The sequence below is a fragment of the Nannobrachium achirus genome (assembly GCF_963921795.1).
Source record: "Nannobrachium achirus genome assembly, chromosome: 1".
NCBI lineage: Eukaryota > Metazoa > Chordata > Actinopteri > Myctophiformes > Myctophidae > Nannobrachium > Nannobrachium achirus.
In genome coordinates, this window is record NC_137810.1 from 14,560,775 (window position 1) to 14,583,505 (window position 22,731).

Consider the following 22,731-nt stretch of genomic DNA (forward strand, 5'->3'; position numbering starts at 1 on the left):
TCAAAACACATCGTGGATGTGATGTGTTGTCAGATCTTATTTTTCTGCAACGCCGTCGTACGGTGGAGCATGAATTAAGCATTAGCCAGGAAGTGAGTTTGATCTCCCCGGTTTAGTAAAGTTTATCAGAGGTAGAATTAGAATATACTTAGTAGGAACTGTCAAAATCCCCAAAAGGTAGCACATCCAAAACATTTCCACTTTCTTTATTAGCACAAACCAATAAATGAAAGCTTACATTTATCGGCTATGAGCCTTCACATTTCGGCTCTCGCTCTGATGAAGGCTCATAGTTGAAGCGTTCATTTATTAGTGTGTGCCAATAAAATAAAGGGGAAATGTGAGTATTTTATTTTGTCCTCCATTGATTTAAAGTTTTGGAAGTGCAAGCTTTTGGGGATTTCTTCAATTCCTACTTTTTGAGCTGTGCTAACCGCTCCTACATCTGTCTTTGTGTGTATGTATGTCCGTATGTCCATCCTGCAGAGCTTAGCATTGGCCAAGCTTCGCGGGACGCTTAATGAAATGAACTAAAAAAAGGCACCGCTCACTTCACAGTCACACCGGGTGTGATTTTTATATGTATACTGGATTTTTGGTCTAGCACTCCACTGAGAAAACCCATTGCTAATGCCCAAACTCTCTTTCTTATTTAGAATAAAATATACCGGTACTATCAGTGAACCTGGTTGTATTGTTCTGTACAGAGAGGCCTTGCTGGCAGAGATGGGCGTGGCGATGCGAGAGGACGGCGGAACCGTCGGCGTCTTCTCCCCAAAGAAGGTACGATTGTAGACCTTCTGTGTGCTGTACTCAAGCAACGCGTGTGAAATTCTTGTTGAATATGGGGAGGATAAACTCAAAGTGAAGGCCTGCTTTACTTATTGAATATTTGACTGTTTCGTTTGCTCCGAAGCCTTCGGACAACCCCAGAAAGCCTGAGGCCGTGTTCATTGACACGGTGGGGCTGTTCTCCCCCAACGAGGTTTGTAGTTTGTGGAGCGTGTCAAACTATCTCCTCCTCTGAACTCATCTGCACACGGTGCATTCCTCAGCGTTTGTTTGCGGGTCCATCTACTGCACTCTCAGACGCAAACAAACACTGTGTAGCTCCTGCTTTACTGTCCTGTTCTTAAATAATGCAGAGCATTCCTGTCAATAGACAGACAGTCAGTCCGACAGAGTGACAGACAGACAGACTGACAGACAGACTGACAGAGGGAAATTCAGTTGTCAATAGCAATAGCACTAAAACAGTAGTTAAACACATAACGTTTAACCACTTAAACCCTATTTTATACTCCGGCTATTGAACATAGCTGATCCACAAGCTCAAAACCTGCAGCATCACAACGATTTGACACATTTTTACCACTTTTAATAAGAACAGGAATGCCACTATGCCAGGGTTAATGTGGTTAAAAGGGTTTGTTTTAATTGCTGCTTAGACACCATACCGTAGCCTCTCAACGCTGCAACGCACGTAGGGCTGCGAACCACAGGGCTGTCCAGTCAAGGGTCTCTCCTTTACACTGAGTGCTGTGTTAAATACACTTCAGTTCATTATTCACTGCAAACACTTCCACTGCAGCCAGGCAGCCATGGATGTAAACACGATGGGGGAAGGAGATACTGGTGGAGCCCCTATTGTAGCGATGAATGGCTGTTTGCCAAGAGGCAACATGTTGTTTGACGGAGACGACGTTACAGTCATTAGCTCACGCTGAGGAGCGCTGGGGAGGTGAAGCCGTCTGCATGGTTTTAAGTATTGCTAATGATCCTGCTGATCTGTAATTCATTTTCTCAACTGTGTGGGGTTGCTGTGAAAATCTGTTATGTACATTGTAGTCGGGGATCCACATGCCCAAAAGCTCAAGGAATAGGGTTGAACCTGTGATGTTCTGCCGCACTTTTTATTTCTGTTTTATCTATTAGTTTGGTCATTAAGGTCCACAGAATGAGAGGCCTGCTCTGCCGGAAACATCGCGAAAAAAAGTTATGGACATTAGTATATTCACTGTCCCATTGACTCCACTAGAAATATTAAAAAAAGAAAAGAAATGTGCTTTAAGTAGCATGTGAGGGGTCAAACTAGGGGTTCTTCGTCATTCTGAATCCATTGCAAGCATTTGTTTTGCATGAAAAACATTCCTTAGGCAAAATAATGGCAACTAAACACTGTGAAAAGTGATGAGTCATCACTTTTTTCCACTTTTCACAGTTCTGGGTGGACAAAATTTTGCCCAAGGTATGTTTTTCATGGAAAACAAATGCTTGCAATGGATTCAGAATCATGAAGAACCCCTAGTTTGACCCTTCACATGCTACTTAAAGCAGATTTATTTTTATTTTTTAAATATTTCTAGTGGAGTCAATGGGACAGTAATATACAAATGTCCATAACTTTTTTTCGCGATGTTTCCGGCAGAGCAGGCCTCTCATTCTGTGGACCTTAATGACCAAACTAATAGATAAAACAGAAATAAAAAGTGCGGCAGAACATCACAGGTCCTCTCCCATTTTGGTGACTGGATCCCCGGCTAGCAGCAAAAACCTGAGTGTTCATTAAACAACGTGGGCTTACAGCCTGAGCAAAGCCCCATTGACTTCCATTATACATTTTAAGTTAAGTATTTTAGCATACAGTATGTAGATTTGTTTTGCTGCTACAGGCAATAGTGGAGGTACATCTACAACTAGATCAGAGTCCAGACACTATTCGTCTGTCATTCAATGTTATATGAGATACTTAAATGGTTTCCTGTGGAAATAAGCTTAGTCTTTTCTAGGATCTCCTTTTAGTAGACCTTGTACCAGTGAACTGTACCTTCCTATGCAAACTCCTAATAAAGTCTTCAATCAATCAAAACACACACACACACACACACACACACACACACACACACACACACACACACACACACACACACACACACACACACACACACACACACACACACACAGACTCGCTCATAGACGGCTAGCATCTAGCAGTGCCACACCGTTACAGTAAAATGGATCAGTAAGGATCCATTGATACACCCTCAGAGTTCAATGACATTCAGAATTTTGCAGTGTGTGTATCTTTTATTGAAAATACTGTATAACAACAAATGTCAATGCATTTGAATGGCCAGTGTGTTACTTATCATACATTCTGTATTAGACTCCTCATCTGGTGAACCTCAATGAAGATCCTCTGATGTCAGAGTGCCTGTTGTACTATATCAAAGATGGGATCACCAGGTAAGACCTCAAAACCTTTCATTGCAGAATGGCGCCACCTGCTGAAATATTGTTACCACAGCAACTGACTGTATAATAAAAATGCAATAACTCATTTGGAGTGGACAGTAAAAGTGTCAAAACTCTGGAACTCTCTGCCCACTGATCATTATATTGCCTTTGTTTTACAGTTTATGTATTGTGTTTGTATTTGTATTATAGTGATGTTTAATTCGCTGATTGTTTTTTAGATTATAGTGTTATCCTATCTAGAAAGGCCTCTTGTGTCAGGTGTTGAACATTATCACTTGTGCTACAACACTCAAGCAATGCTTCTGGGCTGTCCATTGTAATTGTGATGTCCATGTCAAATAAATTAAACATAACATAATATTACAAAGTCAGTGGAAACAAATGTACAATATTTGATTCAGTGACATTATACTGTATGTTGAAAACCAAATCAAAGTATGTATTGTAGCAGGCCTGTGTGTCTGTCACGATTATGACATTTTACATGACAATATGTGACTTAAATGATTGCGATTAAGGATTTAATTGTGTTTTTGTCATTGCCAATTACATTTCTGTTTGGCTTGTAGGCTTTGAAGTTGCACATGGCAGATACAAAGAAATGACTCACATATTTGACAATACTTAACTTTGATAGTGGAAATAGCAGATCTAAGCTGCTACTAGATGTGACGCGTTGTGATGCATTGTGAGCTTGTAGATCTGCTATTTCTCCTAGTTTTTGAAAGTATTTGAAAATATATGAACACTTCTCAACATGGAAACAATTATGACGATTAAGCGAAATAATTGCGATTACCTCAAATAATTGCGATTCGGCGATTATGTAATAATAGTGACAGGCCCATGCGTCGATGTGTAGGATGCTGTAAGGTGGTTTGCATATCGTCGTTGTCGGGTGGAAACCTCATACCGTATCTCCAAGTTTAAAACGTGTGCGTTCTTTCACAAAGTAAAGCCCTGCTTCATTGTACATGTACAAGGCCGTCGCACAAAAGTAGTGAAAACAGCAGATCTACAAGCACACAACGCTGCGCTTGTAGATCGGCTGTTTTCACTAGTTTAAATCATTTTTTAAAATGGAAAATGCTAAACGAGCGGTTTTGGACATACAAGGTTTTCACCCGACAACGACGATGTCTTCCTTTCTCAGGGTGGGTCGCGTGGATGCCACCAGTCGTCAGGACATAGTCCTCAGCGGTCACTTCATCAAGGACGAACACTGCACCTTCACCAGTAGCACCGGTCCCATGGGAGAGAGTAAGCTACCGCTCACATCCGCAGCACACGGGAGGTTAGTGTTTGGTGGTTGTGGAAGTAGTGTGGTCTCACCGTCATGTCATTGTCATCCGCCTGTGTTCCTAGCAGTCATCCTGGAGCCCTGCGAGGACGCAGAGACCTACGTCAATGGAAAGAGAGTCACCGAGCCCACAGTCCTCAAATCAGGTCAGTTACCTCCGCTGTTCTGTAGATCTAGCGTCAGTAACTATCAGCAATGGTGTAGTGTTGTGTCGTGAGTCCTTTTAACCCATTTAGGCCTAGAATTATTGACTGCTTTAACTATTGAAAAATAGCAGATATACAAGCTCACAGCGCGGCACCGAGTGCCGCGCTGCAAGCTTGTAGATCTGCTATTTTTGAAAAAACAGTCGTGAAAATGTGTGCAAATCATTGAATATATGTATTTTCAGAGCGAACGTTTGTAACTCAAATTCTGCTTCTGGGTGGTCCCTAGAACTAAATATTTTGAGATGCGGGTCCTTGGCCAAATAAATATCAGTTTGGGGGTCCTTCACATGAAAAGCTTTGAGAACCACTGACATAGTAGTCTCTCAAGAACAGACTAACTGAGCTCCTAACTGAGCACTAACTGAGTGTGTGAACTCTATAGTTCACACACTTTCGAGATCTTTTCAAAAATGTTCTAAAATAGCAGATGTACAAGCTCACAGCTTGTACATCTGCTATTTTTTTGAATAGAAACGCTAAAATCGAAAATGACACAGATTAATTAATTCCTTTTGCCTATCTCAAATTCTTTTCTTTTCTTTTTTTGCCTCACAAGACGTGGCATAACTCTCTATCATTTCTGTATATTTAATCTCCTTTTGACCTTTTTGCTGACCATCTCTGGGCTTCCACCCGCAGGAAATCGCATCATCCTGGGGAAGAGCCATGTGTTCCGCTTCAACCACCCAGAGCAGGCCAGGGCTGAGAGGGAGAAAGCCCCCTGTCCTGAGACCCCCGTGGAGCCTGTGGACTGGGCCTTCGCCCAGCGAGAGCTGCTGGACAAACAGGGCATCGACATGAAACAAGAGATGGACCAGAGGTAACCTCCATTTGTATACACTCTCAGAGTCGAATGATATACTTTTAGCCTTGGTGTCCCTATATTTTAGGCACGTCATGTTTTAAAAATCAAACCTCGGTTCGAAGTGGAGTGGTGAATCTGAGCAGCTATACCATGTTAGCGTGTGCGTGTGTGCGTGCGTGCGTCCGTGCGTGCGTGTTGAGTGTGCCTGGCCTGCACCCCTCCTTTAACATGTGTGTTGTGTGTGGCCACTAGAGGTATTGCCAGGCTACAGACATAGCCAGCCAGCCAGCCAGCCAGCCAGCCACATAGCCAGCCACCCACAGACATACCTGTCTATTGGGAGTGCTTTCACCACTCCAAAAAGACACAGTAGCTCAAATAGCCGATGTACAAAATGACAACGTGTCGCATTGTAGATTGGCTATTTCCGCCGCTCGACAGCTTCATGCGATGAAGTGTACAGTGGGGAAACAGAAAACTGAATGCACGACTGTCCACACCAAGAACCATAATAACTAGACCAGGTCAACCTGGTTGTGCCAGACCCCCTGTCTGTCATCATCATTTATGACATCATGCCTTTTGTAGGCATGTCATCATCATGTCATCATCATATATACCCTTTATATAGAAAACCCGGACAGACCGACATTTGCTTATGTAGGCCTACCCATTTCATGGGTCTGGCAATAACTATAAAACGATAACCATAAAAATAACAATATGATTGGGATCGTTTTCAGAGCACCGTGATGAACGATAAAAGATTAACATCCAGTCAGAATGAACAGACTCACATTCAACATGTTTATAGAACTTTATCCTTCATCGGGGTGGATGCTCACATAATGGTAAATAGTTAGAGATGGACCAATTGCAAAATTCTTGGCTGATACCGATCCACCGGTTTTATGAAGGTCTGACCTGCCAAAACCGATTTTTCCGATACCGATTTCTTTAGCTAAGAACTAGAAAATAGGGTTGCTCCAATACCCTTTTTTTCAGGCCAAGTAGGCCTACAAGACATACTTCAATTTGAGTACCAATAAGCTAGAAGAACACTAATGCCAAATCAATCACAATAGTACAATATCCAAAATCACAGACAATATCCAGTCTAATATGATCGTCTGGACTAGGCAGGAGGAAAGCAGGTGACACATGCTTTTTTTCCCCTTCTTTTTGGAGACGACATTGACACAGGATTATGGAATATATCCTTACATTGCAAAGGTAATCAGCACCATCTGTATTCTGTAGGCTGCCACTAAGTAGACTGGCTGCTACTTGCTAATGTTTACTTTAGTCACAGGACCAGAGCATCATGCTGTGCTGCGCAGTGCCATAGACACAATCGGCATAAAACCGGTATTTATGTCAGTGACCTGCCGGTCACAGATTCGGCCGGTTTGATATAATACCTGCCGATGTTTGATATTGGCCGATACCGATGTCCATCTCTATAAATAGTGCATTAATATAGCACCTTTATCCTGAGCGCTTTACAATGTGCATGTCATCTCTGTCATCTCCATGGTAACCAGCGGCCCAGCTCTGGTTAGTTTTCTTTATTTAGCAAGAGATGAGTAGTATCTTTATCATTGGTCCAGTGAACCAACGACACATAATCAGGTCCTTTTCCACATAATCTTTGCCGTACGACACAGTCGACAGACAAGTATAAAACAGCCTCGACATGTAGAACAGACATAATGGAGGTTAGGGCATTAAATAACGACTTGTGATTTTTGCAAGTCGACTCGACTCAGTAAAAAGTTGAGTTGAAGTCGACTTTATCGTTTGATGACGTCATCACATCACACACGACCCCCTAATTATTTTATAAAGTTTAAGTATATAGTGGGTATCTTCACATTTCTAAAGTGCCAATTTAAGGACTTTTTAATACCTCTAAAATGACAAATTAAACATTGCCCAAATTGTCAAATATATAGAGGCAGAAATTGTGAAAATAGCCGATCTACATGCTCTCAACGCCTCGCATCGCGAGGCGTTGTGAGCATGTAGATCTGCTATTTTCACAATAGAACCATGTTATACCAAATGTAATGTAGCACTGTAATATTGGATCATTCCGTCCTTGACAATAAGCAATCCTACTGTTTGAATGCTGTACAGATGCACGCATGGAGCAAAAATAATGATAAAAAAAATACGAAGGATTTTTTTTTTTTCAACTTCGACTTTCGACTTTCTCTGGTGGGAGTCGACTTGTGTAATGAAGTCGACTCAGTCGACTTGTCGACTTTTTCGTTAATGCCCTAATGGAGGTACAGATGGCAGGGAGGAGAGGATGAAACCAGCACGGTCATCACTACCTGAGGCTTAATAGCTGTCACACCATACGAATAATCCCCATTACCGGGGATTGGAAACCAGTTTGAAATGCAAGACAAGAATCCATGAAGAAGCCTCAGGGCACTGGAATGGAAGCCAGAAATAATGTTTACTTTGCGATGCCAATGCCACGTCTCATCGTCTGTGCTTCTAAATGTCTTCAGGCTGCAGGAACTGGAGGAGACGTACCGCAAAGAGAGAGAAGAGACCCATAACCTACTGGAGCAGCAAAGACTGGTAAACACAACTGAACAGACAAACAAACTAACATTTTCACTTAGACTTTCACATAAGGTACTCGTCTTTAAGTTAGAGTGCTGTTTATATGCATTGTTAACACATCGGACGCCCACGTGGTTAACGTGTCTTAATTTGCTGGTGCCCATGGCAACGCGTCATTTTACCTACCGGCGAGAGTACTGGCGAGAAAAGTAATCCGAGTAAATGTAATCCGAGTATGTCCTGTTTATTTCGCGAAAATCTTTTCTTTCAGTCAGGACCGTTTTTTATCATTTCTAAGCCACAGTGTTTGTGTTACGGCAGGTAGAAGAGGCTGCCGTTTTGAAATGAAAGTGATTTAAAAGCTAGATTAGGAGAAAACAGCATTTTTGTGCAGCCGCTAAACAGGAAGTCAACGAGACACACAGCACGTCCGGGTGACGTAATTGCGCGCTGCATGTTGGGAAATGGAGTTTGTTTCATCACCGCGGTAGCCAAGTGCAGTAGCTACAGTACAGTATAGTTAACTGTACAACGCGTCAAACGCGTCGTGGGCCTCCAGCGACATCAAAGAAATTGACTTGTAGACACCACGTGGGCATCCGATGTGTTAAAGATGGCGCTTTAAGACAGAATTCTTGTGCAGTTCACAAACAGCACATTGTCTAGACCAACTTAGTCTCGTCTGGAGCTAAAATACAAAAGAGATGACCGGTTACTCATGTGAAGTGATCCTGTCCCAGTTTACTTCACCTGTCAGTGGTGCATCACAGTTACACATACTGTAGATCAACCCTGTTTGTCAGTCCTCGCTAGTGATTGCATGATTGATTGTCAAAAGCAGGGACTTGCAGAGAATGGGTAAAAGGGCAGGGGCTCAAGCCCCCTTTCATGTCTATGTGTGCACGTGCCTGGTCAACAGGATTATGAGAGCAAGCTGGAGGCCCTTCAGAAGCAGGTGGACAGAAGCTGTAACCCAGAGGCTACTGCTGAGGAAGAGTTGGAGCCCGAAGAGGAAGGTAGAGTCATTCAAAAAAAGTACCTCCATAATGGGATAACCACACTAAAAAAGTGGGTGAATACTAGTCACCTTGTATCCTCTTTGACCCACACAGTTCAGTGGACGGAGAGGGAAACGGAGCTGGCGGTTTGGGGCTTCAGGAAGTGGAGGTGCTACCAGTTCACGTCTCTGCGGGACCTGTTGTGGGGCAACGCCATCTTCCTCAAGGAGGCCAACGCCATCAGTGTGGAACTCAAAAAGAAGGCAAGTTACTGGCCTCAAACCCCATCAGTGGTTCTCAGCTCCGTTGAAAAAAAAAACGTCTTTGGACGATAATCACAATCTGGGAGTAGAATCCGAGATAAATCCACTTTTCTGAATTCTCTACCATTGGTCTGAATGGAAAGCCGGATGTCCGGGTGGCCTCATCTCCCGAAGGATCATGGGAAATTGAGTCCCTGCTTTACTGCGGGGTGTATCAGACGGCCGTCTGATATTAAACAATGAAAAGACAGATTTGCGCGTTTTGGCCTACTACTGTATATGGTGTAGCCTGACACTCAGCCTGAATTGACATTTCGTTTCACTTCATTATTCAGTCTGAACTCGCTTGCCCCCAGGGCGATTGCAGGGATGGGCGTTGCCAAAAAGAGGCAGTCTTCAGCGAGTGGTTCACCGACCAACACATGACTGGCTGGCTAGTGGCTAGCCTGTTGCTTGCTAGTGCTACTTGCTAACCAAAGAAACAGTCAGAATAGGAGCACTACGAACTAGTAATCAAACACAACATAACATGCCTGCTACTGGTGTTTCATAGCGAGATCGATACGATCGCATTTTACCGCAATTTACCGCATTTTAGCGCGACGCGATGTGCGGTACGGTACGGCGGCGGCGCTGGTGTACTTGGAAACACACATGAGTTCTGGGAAACCCCCACCCACGCTGATCACAAGACGCTGATTCACGACGCTGATTCGCCGATCGGATTTTCAACCGAGGCAGGCCTCTTCAGTGAGAGCGATGCTAGACCTGAATCGCCAAAACAAAAAAATTAAAGAGGTGTGGCTAGCGATTCAGGGTCTGGAACTAGGCTATATATGGTGGCCAAGTGCGGTAAAATCTGAAACACGTTTTGGTGTAAATGGCAGGTGTAAGTATTAAGTAAATCTATTATAGAGCGACTATTTTCAAATAGACAAAGTTTAAATAGGGCTGAAGTGGTTATGTTTTCAATAATAATTGAAATCTATAATGTAAGTTTTCAAATAATTGTAGTGGAGTAAAAGTACAATATTTGCCTCTGAGATATGTAATTGAAAATTGGAAATACCCAAGTACAGTATTTCAGTAAACCCAGTACTTAAAATATGACGAAAATGACATTTTATTCAAAAGTTTAAATGACTAAACTAAATCTAAAAAGTGCTGTCAAGATTAACACAGCTCCACAAGTCTTAGCTCTGACCCCACACCTTGCCCTCTGTCTCCCCCTGCAGGTGCAGTTCCAGTTTGTGCTGCTCACTGACACACTGTACTCCCCGCTGCCTCCGGACATGCTGCCCGTGGAGGCGGCCAAGGACAGAGAGACCAGACACTTCCCACGGACCATCGTGGCTGTGGAGGTGCAGGACCAGAAGAATGGAGCCACCCACTACTGGACCTTAGACAAACTGAGGTACTTTGGTGTATAATAATAATCCATACTATAATTAGAGAGAGAGGTCAGTCAGTCAGTCAGTCAGTAGGTCACAAAATGCATTATCTATTCACTCGCTTCAGCGACTGATCTCAAATTTAACATGGCATTGGCCATTAGCATTATACACACGGTGACGGAGCCCGAATTTCATTTTTCCCAAAATTATAGCTATTTATTAGCGTTTCTTCACTCTACAGCTCTACAGCCTGTTGTCAGGGTTACGGTCCGTTCCTCCAGGCCATGGGATCTGTAGCCCCGGGCCCACACACACCTCTCTCACAGTTAGGAATGTTGCAGTCTCTCTCTCTCTCTCTCTCTCTCTCTCTCTCTCTCTCTCTCTCTCTCTCTCTCTCTCTCTCTCTCTCTCTCTGCATGGGTCACGCATGCAACGGGTGATGTGTGTCTCATCTTCCAACGGGTATAGAAAAATTATGTGGAGCAAATACATCCTCATACTTCTATTCACCTAATTTAGCTGTTAAATTATTTGTATCCATCATAAATATACACTCCTCCATGGGCTGCTCCTTACATTATGATGCTCCGACATATTCTCACGCACACACCATGCAGTTACAGTTACTTTCCCCATAACCCACACTCTGCACATATTTTGCAGCACATATATTCGAACGGGTAAGGTCTATAATAATAATACATCAGACTTATATAGCGCTTTTCATGGTACCCAAAGTCGCTTTATATTACAAAACATAATAGAAAAGTAATAAACACCTTTATTAAGAGAAATTTGTAAAAGGCCAAAAGCTAAAAAGAGAATTAGCAGGGAGAACAAATTAAATAGCAGAGAGGGAGAGTAGGGTGGGGGCGGCTTTTATGTGAGGTGGGAGTGGGTTCCAGCGGGTGGGGGCTGCAACTGAGAAAGCCCTGTCACCCCAGGTACGTTTTTGTATAAAGACAATCTTTTATTTATATAAACAGTTTTTAAATAAATGACGTTTTCTTTGACTTTTTGAAAATAGCTGAATGTACAAGCACTGTGCTTGTGCATGTGTGTGTGTGTGTGTGTGTGTGTGTGTGTGTGTGTGTGTGTGTGTGTGTGTGTGTGTGTGTGTGTGTGTGTGTGCGTGCGTGCATGCGTGCGTGCGTGCGTGCATAGTGTGTGATGGTCCTTCATACAAGCGCTGTGTTCACATTCATGGTTTCATGGATGTTCTCATGTGCTGACATTTATGTGTGCTGCTCCTCTCAGGCAGCGTCTGGACCTGATGAGAGAGATGTACGACCGCGCGGCCGAGGTCCCCGGCACCGCCATGGAGGACGCGGACAGCGCTATGACCGGAGGGGACCCCTTCTACGACCGCTTCCCCTGGTTCCGTCTGGTCGGCAGGTAAATGCTGACCGAGGCCAGTGTGGCCCTACTGTACGCCAGTGGTTCTCAGTGTACAAATGGAACCAAATGGACCACGTCGATCCATTTGTATCCACGACTTTCCAACGCCCCATAGTGCATTGCGCAGACGCTGTACCGAGCTTCCGGCGCCGCAGCCGATTGTGATTTACAAGCTCACAACGGGCTGCATCTGCGACGCGACGTGAGCTTGTATGTCTGCTGTTAAACCGGAAGTGTGGTCCAAACAGATCCAAATAATCTCCAGCAAACTCCCACGGAAACAGGTGGATACTGTCAGGGTTACAGGGTCAATCTAGAACAGTGTTTCTCAACCTTTTTTCTGCATGGGCACACTTTTCATGTCCCAAGAATCCATGGGCACACCAACATAATACGGGGGTGTAAATATCGTCACTGTCGGGAAGAAACCTTGTATTTCCAAGTTTCAAATTTGTACGTTTCTTCGCAAAGTAAAGCCCTGCTTCATCATACAAGGCTGTCGCACAACAGTAGTGAAAACAGCAGATCTACAAGCACACAACGCCTCGCACCGAGAGGCGTTGTGTGCTTGTAGATCGGCTGTTTTCACTAGTTTAAATCATTTTTAAAATGATAAATACGATACTGGCTTTCAAGCAGTTTCAAGGGGCACACTTGACCCTTCTCAGGGGCACACCAAAGGTCCCCAGGCACAGTGGTTGAGAAACACTGATCTAGAACCTCCTGAAGGAACCCTGAGAGTCCCTGAACCACACTTTGAGACCTTGCCATACATGGTGGCAAGATCAAGTACACAGTAAAATCCCCTCAGTGTTGGTTGATTGAACTCTGAGCCTCCTCAGAGTCACAAATGGATAAATGAACGCAGAGTATTCTTTACTGGGAAACATCTAAACAGGTTTCACACAGCTTCCCAGCATCGTTCATGCTAATCCAGGCTGATTTGATTCCCGCTGTGGTTGTGTAATTTATGACGCGCGAAAAATATGCAGACTTTTTTTTTTTTTAATGCAACCCATGGGTGATGTTGCTGCTGTGAGACGGTTGTGCAGCCAAATTACCCAGTGTGGCGTTAAGGAATGCTGAAGAATTGTAACGAATTTAACATGAATTGTGGTCTTGAAGGAGGCTGTTCTATATGTGTTCTCCTGAATTCATTCTCACATCTTTAACCCATGCTGGGACTTTATGCATTGCACTTCCTATCCCCTTGCCTCACCAATTCTCAGCACATTTGAAAAGCGCTGCCATTTGAATTGAAGGGCTCACTCGGCATTTATCAAGCAACAAGCGATTTGTATAATCAGCTTTCAAGCACATAATGTGTACCAGCTTGTGTTTCGTCTATCATTTCACTCAAACAGAGATGTATGCGTGAAAAACCCCAAAAGGCGTGTTTTAGAATTGTTTGATTTGTCTTCTGAAAGCCAAGTGTAAATGTATTCTTGGTGAACATGAGCTTGCATCATTAACGCAAACCAACAGGTACATTAAAACTGTCTCCCTTGGTAAGTAAATGTAATTGACCTCTTGGGAAGGATGTATGTTTTACCATGGGATACCCCCTCCTACCCTGCCAGCTCCAAGGGTAAGCAGCCTAACAGAAGGGCATCCTGTTGCTGGGCAGGCTGCAGCTTGTCTCCCACTTTCCCATTGGTCCAACCTACTGTCAACACTGTATGACAGGAGTTCCCAAATAGACAAAGCCACAGCCTCTGGCTGCGGTCCCCCTGTTGCGAAATGGTTTAATGAAAGAAAGAAAGAAAGAAAGAAAGAAAGAAAGAAAGAAAGAAAATAGTCAATCTACAAGCTCACTGTCACAACGTCACTCATGCTGTGAGCTTATAGATCATCTATTATTTTAGAAACGTTTTAAAACATTTCGACAATAATGACATGCACAGAATATGGATGTTCATAATATATTATATTATATTATGAATTGAATTTGAATTTAAATGTCGAAATATTATATTCCCTTTCCTTTCGATTTAGTGCCCCAGACGACCACTTGCGGCTCCCACATTGAAAACTAAAGATTATTCAAAAAGAACCCTGTCAGTTTGGGTTCAAAGGGAGGCCTCCAGAGGCCCCTGTAAAATCCGGTCCTCTGCCCCCTCCCATCCACCCCCCCCTTCTTGATTCAACAAGTGTATGATTCTATCGAACTGTACTAACCGAGTTCCCATGTCTCTGGCTGCACCAGCAACCCCATTTTCAACACATGCATGAGCGAGCGCATGAGTGACCCTACCCCATCCCCGACCCTGTCCAACTCTGAAATTACTGAGCTGGTCGACTCGCGTCGGGAGGGGCGTGGGGAGGAGGAGGAGGAGGAGTTGGCGGAGTTGGAGGACCTGGACGATGATATCTTTTTGGAGGACCCGTGCTCGGAGCTCGGGGCAGAGGAGGAGGATGATGATGATGATGATGATGATGATGAGCGAGGGCTCTGCCGAGGCTCCAGAGAAGGCCAGGACCCCTTTTACGACCGCTCGCCAATATTCAGTGTAGTGGGAAGGTTGGTGAGGTTTCAGGAGCGTCGCTGGTGGAGGGAAACTAGCTCTTTCACGCTGAGACACACAGGGTCTGCCTCCTGTATTAGACTTTACACGCTGAGACACACAGGGTCTGCCTCCTGTATTAGACTTTACACACAGGGTCTGCCTCCTGTATTAGACTTTACACACAGGGTCTGCCTCCTGTATTAGACTTTACACTGAGACACACAGGGTCTGCCTCCTGTATTAGACTTTACACGCTGAGACACACAGGGTCTGATGCCTCCTGTATTAGACTTTACACGCAATCGCACACGCGGAGATGAGAACCCCGAGGATGCATTGCAGGTTCAGAAATGTCTTCAGACTCACCTTAACGCATCGGAGATCATCGCGGATCTCACGAGAGCACCTGGGGTTGGGAAAGCACACGGAACGACAGGCACACACAAAGTCAATGTAATTACGCTACTCCAATGCTGGATTTTTGATTTCATCACTTGCTGTCACAGCCACATCTGTTATGTCTACACTGGCTTGCCTGATTACCTTTTGGCTTCTTAGCATTTTCCCTGTTTTGTTGGGGCCCTCAAACTGTGGCCTTAAAGGACAACTCCTCCCTAAATCACTTCTAGGCTCATTTTCCTACTTATATTGATCCAAAAAAACTGTCCATGGGGTCTATTAGGCACAAATGCCCCTGTTGTCCAGTTTCCCCAGCAGAACGCAGCAGCTCTCATAACATAGAGTGGAGCCTATAAGCCTATCACTTTCACACTATTTGTTGTGTTCAAAAGGGATTTTATTTTTCATGAATGTGTTACTAGTTGTCATTACAAACACATCCATGCCTTGGTTGTCCCACACAAGCCAACACAATATGATAAATAATGTTTTGGGCTGAGCATTCGGCACAAGTGCCAATCAAAGTAACTGTACTGGCCAATCACAGAGCATCTTTCCCAGGACTTGGCAAAACACATAAAAGCAAAACATCTTTTTAGCAGAGTGTGATGGCTTTTGTGGGACAACGATGACATGGATGGTACAGCTAGTACTACATTCATGAAAAATAAAAAGACTTTTGACCACAATAAATAGTGTAAAAGCGATAGGCTTATAGGCTCCACCCTATGCTATGAGAGCTGCTAGGTTCTGCTGGGGAAACTGGACAACAGGGGCATTTGTGCCATGGACAGTCATTTTGGATCAATATAAGTAGGAAAATGAGCCTAGAAGTGAGCCTAGCTGTGAATAGACAATGACGTGTATTGATGCTGTATAATGGTCCTAAAGTCTCCATTCCCACTAGCTGATCCAGGTAACATATTCCTCACATTACTGTCAAAGGTTCTCATAATGTCGAGGAATGAATGTCACGTCAACAACTTGTGAATTCATGGATTAATCTCCCACATTGCTCATATTGTTTCTGGACTCAGCACTGAGTTGGAGTTGGTAGACGTTTCAGGACTTTTAGGCCCATGTTTAATCCTTTATGCACTTTATACCTCTAATCTCATCAAATAAGACTTTGTCTTTGACTATTTCTTTTTACTTATTCCTCTCATGAACAAAAGTTAGTCTCCTTGCCCTTTCACACAACTTCTCTCAATCATGCTGTAGGATGATGGGACAGTTCATATCACTTGCTTTGATAGAATTCCAAGCAATGTTGATGCTCAACGGCTTGCTTGAGATGTGTTGTCTCACGTTTGTGTACAGTATCTACTGCATGTCTAGATGCAGAATAGTGTCTTGTTTTGTTTTTAACGGAGGCACTTTGCTAGCCAAAGCACTGACATGTCTCATGGAGTTGATGTTCAGGTAACGGTTGCAGTGATGGGCAAGCTACTTGGAAAATGTAGTAAGCTAAGCTACAAGCTACTCTTGATGAAATATAGCTTAAGCTACAACGAAGCTACCCACAGAAAATGTAGCAAAGCAAGCTACAAGCTACACGGCAAAAGTAGCTAACTACAACAAAGCTACTTTTTTTTTATTTTTTTTATCAACTGCATGCTCAAGTATAACTTTCCACCAAACAAATAGGCAGGCAAAAAATGCTCAGTTCGATTGATTATTATAAAACTGGAAACAAGCCCTTATGTCTGGCTTTTTGTGTCATTCTTTAATTTACTTTTCAAATTAAATATGTACCTTTTCAGGCTGTGACCCCCCCAAAAATCCTTTTTGAACTGGGGACCCCACCCTGACAATCAATTGGAATTAGGAGTTGAGGCATTATATTTAGTTTCAGTCTGTTCCACCGATAAATATTGTGAAAATAGCAGATCTACAAGCTCACAACGCCTCGTAACACAAGGCGTTTGGAGCTTGTAGATCTGCCATTTTCACAATTTGTGCCTCTTTTACTATAGTCAATTTGGCCAATGTTTTTATAGATGATAACTTTTGATGCAGTTTTGGTCTTTTATTTATATTTTTTTAGGTATTAAAAATGTCTAAAAGGTCCTTAAATTGCCACTTCACTGTCATTAGTTAGCTGTGGACAGAATAGGGCACTGACTTGTGTGCTGTCGAAACAGCTGATATGCTGCAGCCAGCGGTGGACAGTAACTGAGTAAATATACTTTGAGTACTTTTACTTTTATTGGTACTTCAAGTAGCTTATTTTTAACGTACCGGTATGCACTAAGCTTGAATACATACGTTTATTTAAAAGCAAGTAGGCCTACTTTTTTTACTCTTACTTGTAACATTTTGACTGAGTTTACTGTGGATTGGAGTGTGACCAGGAGTACTCTGTACTCTTACTCAAGTACTTGGGTCGAGTAGCCTACTGTCCATCTCTGGCTGAAGCCTGATTTATGCTCCGCCCCCGGAGATCTACAAGCTCACAATGTTGGCATTTGCAACGCGATGTGAGCTTGTATGTCAGTTGTTCTCAGACGTTCCCTGAACACGATGCAGGCAGAGGTGGGACGTTCGCGAACGAATCGAATCTTTTGAACGGTTCTTTGAAGTGAACGATGGGATCCGGTTCGCGCAGTAGAGAGTGAGAAGTAGAGAGCGCATAGTGAGACAGATCCTTGGCTCGGTCTCACTTCAAAGAGCCATAAATCCCTCTAGTTGCAGGGTGAAGTGTCTCGCTTTAGTCGCTGTCGGCTGTCGCTTCTCTCAACACAGAGGAGGTTCGTTGAAATGAAGTGAAAGCAGCGCTGTGCAGAACAACATGTTTGGGGATCTGTTGGGAATTATTTTCCTCACAAACTTTATTTAGCTGTCAAATTTCGCCGGGATGGTAACGTGTAGCGTTTGTTGCACGCTACGTCACTACTGGAGTCTAAAAATAGCTACGCTACGCTACAGCTACGCTGGTTCAAAAGGAGCTGCGCTACCGTGACGCTACTGACAAATGTAGTTAAGCTATGTAGCGTCGCTACTTGTAGCTCGCTACTGCCCATCACTGGGTTTTACATAACACAACAAACCCATGGCTACAGTTTCTCGCCATGCCTTTGGTCGTCAACTGAATATGTATGAAAGAGTCTGAAAATGATTTCTGTGAAAAGCGGTGATGAAGGAAGACTCAAAATGTCAAGATGAAAGAGCTGGTTTCCACCGCAGCTGTCTCTTTTAGGCATGCCAGAGCACAAGTCTTTTCATTTTGATCTTTTCTTTTTTTTTTGTAAAATTTTTACTTGAATACATCTGATGAACTAGCGCCCGTCCTTTGCACAAACTAAAACCAGGAGGTGGACTTTGATTTCTGGTGTCATCCTTTGTTTTTTGGCTTTTTATTTTATTTATTTTTAGTTTGGTGTAGCATACAGTATGTCCAGCTGTTGGCAGTGTTGATTCAAGCTGAGCCATGTTTCGTATGATGATTTTTTTGTTTCATTTGCATTGATTCCTTTGAGTCAAGATGCCCGGAGCATTTACGTTCACCTTTTTGTCCTGAGCATGCCTTTCTTTGCACCTCACCAATCTTGTCATAAGCCGTACGTTACCTTTATTTTAACCACTCCTGTACCCTTAAATGTTACCCTAACCCCATTGGCTCTTGAGAAATGTGGTCTGTGACTGCACGATCAACTATTTTAGCTAAACATAATTACCAAGAAAGGTACAGTAACAGTTCTAAGGAAGATTAGCCCACGTTCATTGGCTACAACAGCAAGTCATTGCTGATTCTCAACTTAACAGCACTCATAGGCCTTTGGTGAAGTATCTTCAAATACAGCACAAGTGCCTACAGTGTCTACAGGTGTGAAATGTGATGCTAGTGTCCGTTGTATACAGTAGAGGCTAGTTCCCATGATGTGAACACAGGCAGTGTCATTTGCATCGAAGGATGTCGTCTCCACACTGAGAGCAATCAGTCAACACAATACATGAATGGACCTCTAGGCGTTTGTTCTTTAGGCAAATTGCTGAGTTGATGTCCCATCTTGTCGTTCCATAGTAACACAGGTAGACCCCACGCTGCCGCCCTCCTGCCCCCACCCGCAGCGTTGCACACATGCTCTTCCTTAGCCCCGTCTGTGACCTCCATCTTTGCTGTAGCATTTACTGTCACATACTGTAGCGTTACTATCCAGAATTGGGGTTGGAAGGCAAAAGTTATTTTGGATCTATTTTCCAATATCGAGTAGGCCTATGTAGCCAGTTATCGATCAGCAGCATGTCGCAAACACAGTTCCGTGTTAAATTCTGCACCGGCTGTTAAAAACCTGATATAGGCCTACTGCATGTCTAGATGCAGAATAAACAGTGTTTTCACAGGAGATTATCATTTTACCACACTGTTATTAAAATACATCCATGGGAAGGAACATGTCTTTAACGTTTTGGATCTAATGTTGGAAAATAGGAAGAAAAAATAAACCATTTCCCCCTGTAAACCCAGTTCTGGGTGGCAATGCTAGGTGACCAAATCCTAGAGAGCTACAGCAAAGAGGGATGTCACAGATGGGGCTAGCTTAGCCTCACCAAGCTTTCATCAGCAAAAACAAACCAAAAATTAACCACTAGCGCATGCATCCCGGGATTGTTCTAATGATAATAAATACCCCCTCCCATATACACGAGCACAGCAAACTATAGTAAAGGGCAGCCGTGGCCGTCGCGAGAGAGCAGTCCCAGCTTCTGTTTGGTTGCTTTGCGGCTCTGTGTTCTGTTTGTTCAGTCCACCGACCTTGTCTTGTCTTGTCTTGTCTGTCCCTACGCCTGTGGTGTCGTTAATCCTTCTCCTATGTCTCTCTCTCTCCCTCCTTTCTCTCTCTGTCTTTCACCCTCTCCATCAAGGGCCTTCGTCTACCTGAGCAACCTGCTGTACCCAGTGCCTCTGGTTCACCGCGTGGCCATCGTCAGCGAGAAGGGCGAGGTGAAGGGCTTCCTTCGGGTGGCGGTGCAGGCCATATCAGGTAAGGCCCGGCGTGTCAAACTGCTTCAGGGACGTGCTGGGCCCCTGATTCAGCCCGGGAAAAAGAGTTGGAGAGGCCCTCATTTTTTTTCTCTTTTTTTTTTTGTTATATTTCGTCGTTGTCGGTTGAAACCTTATATGTCCAAAACCGTTTGTTTTGTATTTATCATTTTAAAAATGATTTAAACTAGTGAAAACAGCCGATCTAGATCTGCTGTTTTCACTACTTTTGTGCAACGGCCTTGTATGATGAAGCAGGGCTTTGCGGCCGGGAATGAACCGGCCGTTTGGGAGTTGTCCCGCTTTTCCCAATGGCCAGCACGTCCCTGAACTGCTTCCTGACTGTTAGAGAGATTCCAGACTGCGTGTGACTTCTTGAGGAAGTGAAGTGAAGGTGCTTTGTGTTTCCCTCCAGCCGATGAGGAGGCACCGGACTACGGCTCGGGCGTCAGGCAGTCGGGCACGGCCAAGATCACGTTCGAGGACCAGCAGTTTGAGAAGGTAAAAAAGGGGGGGACAAAGTATTCATCTCTATAGCACTGGAGTCAAATTGTACCTCAACCACATCAAAATTGCCCTTGCAAGTACGGTATTGGAATACATGGTTTTTATTATTATTATTAAAAAGTGCAAATTATATTGTATATTTTCTTTTATTAATATCAATGCAATGATGAATTAAAATGTAGACATTTTCCCAAAAAACTTAAATATATTTAAGTGGTTGGTTCTGGTTCATAATATACTTTATAGTTTATACTTTCTCTTCCTAGAAAAGTAGTGGAGTCAGAAGTAGCAATCTGAAAGTCAAGTATCCAAAAATACAAATTATATTCAAGTAAAGTACATGTATACTCCAAAAGAGCACCTGAAGGAAACGAGTGCAGGACTTATGCCACTCTCAGAGTTCAAAGGTCTTAAAAACAGTTAAAATAAGATTTAGGATACATTTTTGTTGTATTTCTGCTTTTTTGATATTGATAAATTGTTCATAAGCACTGCACATCCATTTTTCTTTGACAAAATGTTCCCCCCAGAATAGGGATGCCATGGTTCAAGTGGTTAAACTGAATTCTGAGTGGCATTAAAAAGTCGTAAACAGTCTTGAATCTAACTTGCCTAAACCAGCAGAAACCCTGCACTCTAACTTTGTCTACCCTACTTTTATAAACATCCCACGGTGCTTTGACTCTCCAGTTCCAGGCAGAGTCTTCCCCCGTTGGCCTGTCCCGTACGGGCGCGTCTCAGGAGGAGCTTCGCTTCGTGGAGGGGGAGGGGCAGAACGCAGAGATGGGACCCTCCGCCGATGAAGTCAACAACAACACATGTACGGGTAACGTCCTTCTGTGTGCTTGGGCTCGTTTTTAATCGCACCTGTGTTTTTGTTATTTAATCGTGGAAGATTATGTGTGTGGCTGCTACTGCTGGGCGATATGACTTCAAATGAATATCACTTTTGTTACTGAACGATTATTTAAAAGGAAAACATTTTGACGCAACATGTCGCAATGCTTGTAGATTGGCTATTTTCGCCTTTTTTGCACACCACCATTGTACAACAAAGTAAATTATAATACAGGGCTTATAGGGCTTATTCAGATTCATCTATTTAGTTGGTTAATTATTTTCTTTAATCCTGTCGATTTGTTGATATAAAAGAAAAGAAAATCCGCTTCTCAATTATTCGATGAACCTACATGAGCAAAATTAAACCAGTTACTGGTACTCAGGGGTTAATGTTCTCAGTCCTGGGGACTGATTTCAGTCTTGAGGATTCCATAGGGGCTATACCGGTATTTCTGAGATCAGTACAGATCCGCAAAAAAATAAATAAGGGGGAGGTGTAGCAATGGCCGCGACGTGAATGACAAAGTCGTGAAAACGCTAGTCAAGTGATCTCCAAACTAAAAAGCAGTTATAATTTCAAGATATGAGTATTTGTAAAGGCAATCGGACTACAAAAACTTGCCAGTGAGGGATATGGTAATTTGTGAAGCTCTTTCCAACGCGTGGTGCAGTTGTCTGGAAAAACAGGTCTTGAGTGCATTTAAAAGCATTTATTTTGAAGCCAGATGATGATGACAACATGAACAAAAGCCGGGTGTTTAACTGTAAATCAACAACTAACTGGTGACTGAAAATAAACAAACAATAACTCAAAATAACTGAAAACAAACAAACGCAGAGCACGGTAGAAAAACTTTGTGGCTTCCCACTGTGATTGCCAATCCCTAGCCAGCTGTGCCCCAGTGACTCCCTAATCTAGACTCTGCCCTGCTATTGGCCGACACCCCACCTTTGCCCAGGTCTAACAGTCGTCATGACAACCCCACAAAAGCACATTTACATACAATAAATTCATTGCAATAAAAACGATCAAATTGGCTGCAACACTCCGGCCCCTAATTGTTACTGTATGAAAACATAACAATTCAACATCATACAATATTGCAGCCAAATAATTCATAGTCCACGTCGGTTCTTTCAAACCGTAATGTTCAATTGTTCATTGTTCATAATCCAATAGGGTTGGTAACCCCAATAATAGAAGTTGGGTTTCAGTCTATTCAGCTTCCAGAAGAAGCCAAGTCTTGGTAATCGGCTGCTCCAGGACGTTGTCCTTTGTCCAGACTTTA

The 22,731-nt window shown here is 43.3% G+C and overlaps 1 protein-coding gene across 16 annotated transcripts in view; it reads left to right on the top strand.

The window, feature by feature from the left end:
* The window catches only part of kif1aa (kinesin family member 1Aa), a 100,925-nt gene that overhangs the window by 39,159 nt on the left and 39,035 nt on the right, over nucleotides 1–22,731 (top strand). For 7 of the 16 annotated variants that reach the window (XM_080738341.1, XM_080738352.1, XM_080738355.1 and 4 more), the window contains 13 exons: nucleotides 708–783; nucleotides 3,167–3,246; nucleotides 4,412–4,518; nucleotides 4,624–4,704; nucleotides 5,407–5,587; nucleotides 8,095–8,167; nucleotides 9,072–9,168; nucleotides 9,265–9,413; nucleotides 10,649–10,827; nucleotides 12,065–12,202; nucleotides 19,978–20,096; nucleotides 20,490–20,596; nucleotides 21,293–21,422. In XM_080738341.1, coding sequence (XP_080594467.1) covers nucleotides 708–783; nucleotides 3,167–3,246; nucleotides 4,412–4,518; nucleotides 4,624–4,704; nucleotides 5,407–5,587; nucleotides 8,095–8,167; nucleotides 9,072–9,168; nucleotides 9,265–9,413; nucleotides 10,649–10,827; nucleotides 12,065–12,202; nucleotides 19,978–20,096; nucleotides 20,490–20,596; nucleotides 21,293–21,422 — 1,517 coding nt within the window. The remainder of the gene's footprint in view (nucleotides 1–707; nucleotides 784–3,166; nucleotides 3,247–4,411; nucleotides 4,519–4,623; nucleotides 4,705–5,406; nucleotides 5,588–8,094; nucleotides 8,168–9,071; nucleotides 9,169–9,264; nucleotides 9,414–10,648; nucleotides 10,828–12,064; nucleotides 12,203–19,977; nucleotides 20,097–20,489; nucleotides 20,597–21,292; nucleotides 21,423–22,731) is intronic. The other 9 variants (XM_080738351.1, XM_080738356.1, XM_080738343.1 and 6 more) reach the window with 3 other exon arrangements.